General features: G+C 46.9%; 1 protein-coding gene and 1 pseudogene across 2 annotated transcripts; both read right to left on the bottom strand.

Annotated features, from left to right (window-relative positions):
* Positions 1-2,862: 2,862 nt before the first annotated feature.
* LOC122436510 (myosin-K heavy chain-like) lies at positions 2,863-7,740 on the bottom strand. Its single transcript, XM_043460289.1, has 3 exons — positions 7,728-7,740; positions 7,358-7,674; positions 2,863-3,069 (listed from the first exon to the last, which is right to left on the bottom strand). Exons 1-3 carry the CDS (start codon positions 7,738-7,740, stop codon positions 2,878-2,880), a joined length of 522 nt encoding a protein of 173 aa, XP_043316224.1. The 3' UTR covers positions 2,863-2,877.
* A 620-nt stretch (positions 7,741-8,360) lies between these two features.
* Positions 8,361-9,700, bottom strand: LOC122436511 (annotated as a pseudogene). The gene has a single exon (XR_006268030.1). The product of XR_006268030.1 is annotated as a transcription elongation factor SPT5-like (transcript).
* Between the last annotated feature and the right edge of the window lie 5 nt (positions 9,701-9,705).

Below are 9,705 nucleotides of genomic sequence, written 5' to 3'. Positions count from 1 at the left end.
GTCTTCTCCAACACCACAGTTCAAAAGCATCAATTCTTCGGTGCTCAGCTTTCTCTATAGTCCAATTCTCACACCCATATGTGACTACTGGAAAAACCATAGCTTTGACTAGACAGACCTTTGTTGGTAAAGTAATGTCTCTGCTTTTTAATATGCTATCTAGGTTGGTCATAGCTTTTCTTCCAAGGAGCAAGCCTCTTTTAATTTCCTGGCTGCAGTCCCTATTGTCAATGATTTTGGAGCCCAAGAAAATAAAGTCTGTCACTGTTTCCATTGTTTCCCCATCTATTTGCCATGAAGTGATGGGACTGGATGCCATGATCTTCGCTTGCTGAGTGTTGAATTTTAACCCAGCTCTTTCACTCTCTTTTTCCACCTTCATCAAGAGGTTCTTTAGTTCCTCTTGCTTTCTGCCATAAGGGTGGTGTCAGATACTTAAGACTCAGATACTTTAGACTAAAGGATTCAGCCTTAGTCTAAAATCCCTATTGTCTTCAAACGGCTCTAAAAAAACTCTAGGGCCTGCTCAGGTGGAGCACCTGAGGGCACAACCAAGAAGGTGATACGCTTTTTCTACGGAAGAGACTCACTGAAGGATCAAAATATTATCGTAGAACCGAATAAACACCCTTTATATAGCTTCCAAAGGTTAAACTACAACCAGTATGGAAAAGCTACAGAAAGACAGATTTGGCTCAAAATAAATAAACCATTCTTAAATGAGAATGATCCAAAGATAGGATGGCTATTTCAGAAGACAATGAATTCTCCATCATTGACGTGTCATGGCTCAGTCATGGAACCTAACAGGAAATGATAACCTCCATCAATGAGGCAAACAATACAAAAATTTCCCTTTAGTTCCCATCCTGTTTCCCACCAGGATATTCCTGACTCACATCCACCAGCTTCTTAAATACAACCAGATGAATCTGGGGCACCAATAGGACGAGAGTCCACACAAGGGACCAGCAAGCAGGGAGTGTTCAGAAGACTCCAGGCTCCAAACCCACCCATGTGATGCCAAAAGCAGCCGCTCCACTGAGCCCTACCCACATGACAGATCTGTGAGCAAAATAAATGTGGTTGTTGTTTAAAACCACCGTGTTTCATGTGATTTGTTGTACAGTCCTAGTGACAGAGCGGAGGGCAACCTTATCCATCAGCGTGATCCCATGTTATCCATAAACTAGAACGAGAATCCCAGGCTCACTTTATTCCAAGTCTTCCCTCCAGAAAGATCTCAGGGAGCCCTATTGCTTAACAGGTATGTGTGACCAGTGGTTTCCAGGGCAATTCAGTACCTTACGCAAGATTTCTTTCTTAGGATTTTGCTAGAACATGCCCAACCCTGTCTTTTTAAGTACACGTAAAGTACACATCATCACCAGTAGTTAGTTTTCCCAGCCTTTTCTTTCCCGGACTAGAATGACCTTCATTTTTAACATGTCCCAGCAGCTGAAGAAACAGAACGACCTGTTCATTTCCCTCACAGACAGAACTCTCAACACTCAGCGGCAACTGTTTTGTCAAAGGCTTCATCTTTATTCCTAAAAGCTGAATGTAGCCCCGACAGTAAAATTCACAAATAAAGGCAAGGAAACTCAGCAATAATTTCTACCTATACTATAAATAAAGCCAAATAGAACTAATAACTCTTGATTATTCTGGCAGTTAAAAAAAAAAGTTTCAACACTGGTATCTGTACAACCATCACAAAACATAAAAACATAGAAGTCCGTTGGTTTAGCTGGTGGATTTGCACTGGAATGAAGCACCATGAGGGAATCTGTCTGTTTCAGTCATTATTATATCCCTGATGTCTGGCACCTAATAAATCTCTGTGAAATGAATAAATGAATGAATGAATTTCAAAACAATGCTGCTTCCGCTGACTGTACAAGCCTAACTTTATGAAGTAAATGTGTGACACCCTGTGCCCAGGCAAACCCACCAGATTAGTCCATAATGAAACCAAATTAGGTCTGTCAAATACAAAAGGTGCCTGGAGTTAAATTAATTAAATGAGGAGGCCACTGGACTGAGGTGGTTTTAATGCCCTAGGAGCCTACCAAGCAAGCCAAAACCCAACTTCGTAAAAGCCTCAGGGTGAAGAATTCATAATTTAAGAACAGCCAGTCACAAAGAGCCAGCTAAGCCTTCCCAAACACGGCACCCACTTGAGCTGGAGCCAACCTATGAATTTCCTTCCTTTGTTTCTGCCGCTCCTCTCCAAAAGTCTTTCCCCTGGATCCTGACAGCGGAGTGCTCTGAGAGGGAGCAGCCTACGTGACCCTAAAATATGTTACTCTTGCACGTGGATCATTTTGAGCTGAGACAATCAAGACCCGGTAGGCCGAAGAAAAACTTTTACCTCTTCCTTAGCTACCTACAAGAATTCAGAGAAGGAGCCTGATGCTGAAAGAGAGCTATTACCAGAGATAACTTTAAATCTGAAAGACCGATCTGTATGGCAGGCAAAGATCTACCAAACATCTCCTTTCCTACTGTCCTATGGACAGTAGAAAAAACCATATATATATTTATAAATATATATATATTTGAAAAGTCCTTCTACTGTCATTCTCCACTTTGAAGCATCAACTGCTAGATTTGCCCTTGGGTCTCACTGCTTTTATGGGGCTCCTATATGTATATAATTAAACTTGTTTACTCTTGTTAATCTGTCTTATGCCAATTTAATTAACAGACCAACCAAAGAATCTAGAAGTGTACAGAAAAAAATATTTTCTCCCCAACAGTTCCTAACTGTTTCCAGTTTAGAACTGCTTGATTTGAATAGATTTTTGCTCAAATAAATTCTTAAAAAATTTAATTGCTTCAGTTTATTTTTTAACACTGGGAAAATGTTAAGAATTAAGAAGTATAAAAATGTGGTACCTGTGTCGTCTGAATGATGGTCAAGTCATTCATATGAGAAATTCCTGCTCCCATAGCAGCTCGGAGGCCAGCTGTCCCAAATTCCATTCGAGCGCAAAAACATTTTTGTAGTTCCTCTGTATTACCTGCTGCAATGAGTTGTTTCACTGACTCCAAAGTTAAAGGATTCTGCAAAACAGGAATGTATATACCAGATATAGTCAGGTGAATAACATAATGAAAAAGCTGAAAAAAAAAAACACACCAACCGACCAAACCACAATAATTCTAACCTACAGGAGAAAAAAGTATATATGTATGTATTTGAAAAGAACACACACACACACACATATACATATTGCTATTGCTGTTGTTCAGTCTCTAAGTCATGCCTGACTCTTTCGCAACCGCATGGACTGTAGCCCACCAGGCTCCTCTGTCTATGGGGTTTTCCAGGCAAGAATACCGGAGTGGGTTGCTATTTCCTTCTCTAGGGGATCTTTCCAGACCAGGGATCAAGCCCATGTCTCCTGCATTGGCAGCTGGATTCTTTACCACTGAGCCACTTGGGAAGCCCACATATACATATACACACACATGTATAGGCCTTTCAGTTTTATGAGGCTTCTGAAATTTGAAATATTAAGTTGGTCTTTTAAAAATTATAATGTGTGATACTGCAATATAGTAAGAAATACATGAGACTTCCCTGGTGGTCCAGTGTTAAGACTCCACGCTTTCAATGTAGGGGGTGTGGGTTCAATCCCTAGTTAGCAAACTAAGATCCCACATACTGCATGGTGTGAACAAAAAATTTTTTAAAAATTAAGAAATATATATTTATTGTTCCTGAGACAGTAAAGAATCTGCCTGCGATGAGGGAGACCCGGGTTTGATCCCTGGGTTGGGATGATCCCCTGGAAAAGGGAATGGCAATCCACTCCAGTGTTCTTGCCTGAAGAATTCCATGGACAGAGGAGCCTGGCGGGCTACAGTTCATGGGGTCAATAAGAGTCAGACAGGACTAAGTGACTAACACTTTACTGTTCCTAGTTTCTAGCAAAGAGGTCATAAAACCCTTGAAATTCCCTTAATGATTAGGATGAAAGTTGCATCTTCTGTTATTTATAATAAATCTCTTTCATCCATACCTGAGTTTATCCTAATGAGGTGACTACTGGGAACCAAGCAAGTGATCAGCTGATGGGAACTTTCAACTCCGTCCTCCCCTGAATTCCAAGAAGGGGAGGGGATGGAGATTAAGATTAATAACCAGTGGCCAATAATTTAATCAATCACACCTGTGTAAAGGCACTGAAGCTCTGCACCTCTTCCCACCATACCTTGCCCTGTGGATCTCTTTTAGGTGGCTGTTCTTGGGTTGTGTCCTTCATTAATAAAATTAGTAATAATAAGTAAAGTGCCTTCCAGAGTTCTGTAAGCTATCCTAGCAAATCACCAAACCCTAGAAGGGGGTCAGGAGACCCGCTGGTTTACTGCTGCTTGGTCAGAAGTACGGGTATCTGAAGTGGGAGCAATCTTGGGGGATGGAGCCCTTAAGCGGGGGCGTCTACACTAACTCTGGGTAGTTAGTGTCACAGTTGAGTTAAATTGACACCCACTTGGTGTCCACAGAAAAATGAGAACTTGTTCACTGTGAAAAACTCACACATTTTGTGTCTGAAGTATTATGAGTACAAGGAAATCAGTTTTCCTTTATAATGTAAGTATTATTTTCTTCCCTACAAAGGTAAGCACTTTTGGAGAAACGGGATGAATTCACAGGTTTTGGGGTCTAAGACTCAGAATGGAATCCCAGCCACATCATCATTCACCAAATTTATACTGTTGGGCAGATTATCTAGTTTCTTGAATTCTGAGTTTCTTCATCTCTAAAATATGAACAACCTATAACCTTCCTTACAAGGTGGTTCTGAGGTGGTTTATATCAAATTAACATAAAACACCCTTTTCTCTCTGGCATCTAGTAGTAATCAAATGTTCATTTTCTTCCCTAATATCTTCAAATTTTCCCAGAGTGATAAGCTTATATAATTTAAGTCAAAACACTAGTTTGGTAGTGTTTTGGTCTTTTAAAAATTATAATGTGTGATACTGTGATATAATAAGAAATACATGAGACTTCCCTGGCAGTCAAATTTGAATCTTGCACTACCTACAATAGGCAGGCAGCTAACAAAAACCCCATTTACAAATGGAGAAGCTTCAGAAATAATGTCTTGCTTAAACTGAGTGAAAAGCATTAAAATTTAGTACCTCTTCTGTTACATTGACTGCTTCAAATGAACACTCACATGAATCATTCATTTTTTTCTACAACAGTTACAGAAAATGTTAAGAATGGATAAAAATGACAATTATATTAATTTCACATCAAACTTTTAAATTAAGATTTCAGGGTAACAAACTTTATTTCTATCTTCCAGCTATCATCTCAAGTAGATAAACATGCAGGCAAATCGTGGCCACATAATTAAACTTTGAAATGCTACTGCAATAAAACACTGGCTTTCTGGAATTAAGCCCACACTTCCAGATTGTTTCAGATTCAACAGGAAACAAGTAAAAGCCCATCTTCTTAGTCAAAAGCAATAGCCACTGACCACAGAGCACAAGCTGACCTATCAGACTGTCAGGTGCCCCCAAGTTAGGGCTCAGATCTGGAATGTAAAAGAGGTTCAACGGATATTTGCGGAGGGAATGAGAAAACACAGACTTCAAGGTCATTCTCAATACCCGGTAATTCTTTCATTCACAGTGTAGACTTGGAAAATCCTAATTGACTTTCAATATCTCTAAAAGACCAAATAGCCTGAGAGAAACCAAAGGAGGCAGAAAGATAAGTATGAAAAATCAAGAGGTCAGTGGAGATCAGAATTAGGTGTGCAAATGACACGTCTGTCAGCGTCCAAAGGATGGGGGGTGGAGGCACAGTGGAAATGCTGGAGGGTACCTGCTGGGTGCCCTGGAACCCCTGGGGCAATCAGACCAGAGGGCTGCAAGGCTTTTAGCTGGCCGGAAGTTCCCTCTGGGTGCCTGTCTCAAGTCCAAGAAGAAACTGAGAAAGGAAAAGAACAAGAGGAGTAGCAGAAACTTTAAAATGAGAAAAACAGCCCCTCACCTTTATCTAGTTATCTCTGTATACACAGATAACAACATTTTGTAGAAACTGGATTTTTATTTCTTCAAAGGGAAAGTTTTATGAAACTAATTCATTACCAATTATGGCTTTAAAAGATTTCTACTCACTGCCAGTTACTGAGTTATCAGAAATGGGGACCTTTCCCACCTCCAAAGAATTACAAGAATAGGAAGTTGCTCATAGCACCCAGAAACCGTCTGTACTGGCGCTGCCTGGGCAGGGGCCGGAGGGGGAAGGGGAAGTCCTCACTGACTCAACACCCCAGGCCTCCACCACTGTGCAGGCCTATGGACCAGGCAAGTTAGTGAACAGGCGGGCAGCACCTGCTACGTGATTTGCTGGGGCCCAGTGCAAAACAAAAAAGGGACTCTTCGTTCAAAATATTTTGAAGAATTTTAAAGTGGGACAGAATATTAAACCAAGTGCTGGGCCCTCCTAGGAGAACAGGTGTTGTGCAACCCAGTGAATCTCATGTCTTTGAAGTCAGCCCTGGAGATAGACATTGATAAATAAAACCACAAGCAAGTTTTTCTGTTTTTGGCCCATCTCTGTAAGAGGTATGAGGGAGAAGAACAGTATGTTTAAGGAGAGTATTAGAAAGACATAATTCAGGTGAATAAGCCACATTTAAGTTCAGACCTGAAACATGAGTCAAGGACAGGAGAAACAAGTTAAGCAGAACAGGAAACTTCCAGGAATGCAAACAGATGCAAGAGACAGAACAAATGGGAACTGAGAGACCTAGGTTAGAAAGAAGACTGGGTATGGTGTCTGGAGCTGGGTCCCTGCTCCGACACCTCGGAGAGTGAAAAGCTAGGGTGCTGTGTCCAAGGGGCTCCCCATCTTCTTCCCAGCAAGAACGCCAGAAGCCAAGCGGGCCCAACGGAAGGCACCTCTATTGGCAACCAAGCGCCTGGGAAAGCCGTTCTGCCAAGTCCCCAGGAGCCCGAGGAACAGGGGAACAATTCTGGGTCGCTGGGGGATGCACCGCCCACGGCAGAGGGCGAGCCCCGCGGGCAGAGTGGCAGGAACCCGCGCTCGCCTCTATCAGACGAGACCCCGGAGCCCGGCTCGCTCCCCCACTCCCGGCCAGCAGGACTGCGGGTGTGGTTCCGGAACGACCCTTCCGGGCCAACTTCGAATGGGCCACAAACCGGCCACACCGGCGAGGCCTGGCGGCCGCCCCTTCGCCTTCGGGCAGGACCCGCTCGGGCCCGCGAGATGGGCGCGGAGGGCCAGAAGCACCGTCACGCGTCACAGGAAAGGGGACCCCGCACGTCTCCCGGGCGCTCCCGGCCCCAGGGGACCCCTTACCTTGTCCCATTTCAGCCACCGGGCCGTCTCCTGGTCCAGCCGGGAGTCCATGCCTGCGCCGCCGCCGCCCGGAGCCCCAGTCCCAGCTGCGCCGCCGCCGCCGCCACCTCCACCGCGCCGCCGCCGCCAAGCTCTGGAGGTGGCGAGACCGTCCTTCCGGCGGGGCGGGGCGAGGCGGGGACCGGGCGGGGAGAACCGGCTCGGGAGCCACCAGCGTCCGGCAGGAAAATGACGCGCTCGGCCGAGGAGCACGCCTCCTGGCGGGGTGCCCGCGCGCCTGCGGTGGGGAGAGGGAGGCGGGGCCGCGGGATCGAAGCCTGGGGGTGGAGGTGGGGCTGCCGAAAGGTCGTGAGGTTACTCCTGTTCACACCTCGGCCATCCATTCACGTCCTACTGTGCTCCGAGCACCGGGTCAGAGTCGGGATCCGAGCACCTGTAAACCCAGTTCAGTTCAGTTCAGTCGCCCAGTCGTGTCCGACTCTTCGTGACCCCATGAGTCGCAGCACGCCAGGCCCCTCTGTCCATCACCAACTCCCGGAGTTTACTCAAACTCATGCCCATCGAGTCGGTGATGCCATCCAGCCATCTCATCCTCTGTCGTCCCCTTCTCCTCCTGCCCCCAATCCCTCCCAGCATCAGGGTGTTTTCCAGTGAGTCAGCTCTTCGCATGAAGTGGCCAAAGTATTCGAGTTTCAGCTTCAGCGTCAGTCCTTCCAATGAACACCCAGGACTGATCTCCTTTAGGATGGACTGGTTGGATCTCCTTGCAGTCCAAGGGACTCTCAAGACTCTTCTCCAACACCACAGTTCAAAAGCATCAATTCTTCGGCGCTCAGCTTTCTTCACAGTCCAACTCTCATCCATACATGACCACAGGAAAAACCATAGCCTTGAGTAGACGGACCTTTGTTTGGCAAAGTAACGTCTCTGCTTTTTAATATGCTGTCTAGGTTGGTCACAGCTTTTCTTCCAAGGAGCAAGCGTCTTTTATTTTTTATTTTTATTTTTTTGACCAAACAGTTTTTTATTGAAAGACCGTAACACAAAAGCAAGCTGGAGAAGGTGGGGAATAAGAAGGTGGGGACCCTCCCCCAGACTCTACTCTGATTCCCATGAATATCAGGGAGGGAGATAGGAACGCAGAAAGGAAAATAAAAGAAATCCTGAACCACCAGGCTAGCCCTGCTCCTGGCCCTGGATCCCGAGTCAGAGCCAAGGGCCAGGGATGGAAAGAGGGATGCTTTCCATCTGCCAGATTATCTGCCAAAGTCCACCCTGCCTGCTTTTAGGCCTCCAGGAGCTTCCCCAGGAAGCGGAGGTTGAGATCTTGAGCTGTTCGTCAAGGTCCATGCGGACAATGCCATCCTCGCCATCGATGCTCAGCAGGACACCTGTGGCTTCCCGATCCTCACCCAGGATCACCTTCACCTTGTTGTTCTTGGTGGGGGTGATGGGCTCCAGGTGCTCACTAGAGATGCTGACGACCTTCTCACTGTCCTTCAGGTACACAGAACACATGCCTCCCGTGACACTGCGGATGACTCCCGTCTGCCCCACCACCTGTGTATCCAGGTAGGTGTCCCGCACCTTCACCTGGATGTCAGTGGTCACCCAGTCGCTGGAGTTCTGTTCAATGCCTGAGCCCGGCGTGTGCGGGTTGTAGCCACCAGGGGAAGGAGCTCCAGGTGTCATCGGACTGTAGCCCACGGGGCTCGGGCTGGGGCTGGCCTGATATGCCATTGGCGAGGGTGTGGGGTCGTAGCTGGCTGGGGAGTGGGTGTTCTGGTAGCCTGCTGGACTTGGCGCCACCTGGTGGTAGCTCTGAGGGCTGGGGCTGGGCTGGTAGGAGCCTTGCGGGGAGGGGGCCGCATAGGGGGAAAACTGGTCTGTGCTGTACATGGCTGGTGTCCCTGGAGTCTGTGGGTTGTACTGTGGGTTGACCTGCGGGGACGAGGGGTCTGGGTAGCCAGGTGTTTGGGGGTTGGGGGTGCCCCCGTAGGCCTGTGGGGATGGGGTAGGCTCATCATCAAAGGCATACTCATATTCTTCCTCAGCCCGTGATGGTGTGTTGGGGTTGTTTGGATCCCAGGCCCCACTCTGGGCAGGAGTGCGGCTGCCGTCATGCAGGGGCGTCTGAGAGCCGTACATGGGCGTGCGGGAGCCAGAGCCGTACATGGGCGTCTGGGAGCCATACATGGGTGTCCGCCCATAGGTCGAGGCCATGCCGCCGGGGCGCCGTGAGCCCACGGTGGTGAGGCGCTGGCGGTCCACTGAGATGGTCTGGCAGGTGGAGTGCAGCTCCACGCGGGCAGTGGACTCCGTGGCATCCTTTACCACACCAATGTAGC

The sequence above is a fragment of the Cervus canadensis genome, unplaced genomic scaffold (genome assembly GCF_019320065.1).
Source record: "Cervus canadensis isolate Bull #8, Minnesota unplaced genomic scaffold, ASM1932006v1 Scaffold_062, whole genome shotgun sequence".
In the NCBI taxonomy this organism is placed as follows: domain Eukaryota; kingdom Metazoa; phylum Chordata; class Mammalia; order Artiodactyla; family Cervidae; genus Cervus; species Cervus canadensis.
The sequence above is the reverse complement of the archived record's forward strand: the minus strand, read 5'-3'. Positions and strand labels throughout refer to the sequence as shown.

Bases quoted from the DNA above. Each gene is read 5' to 3' on its own strand.
- LOC122436510 (XM_043460289.1), bottom strand. The intron at 3,070-7,357 runs GTAAGGGGTCCC...CCTGTTTTGCAG, and splicing joins GGTGGCTGAAATGGGACAAG to AATCCTTTAACTTTGGAGTC.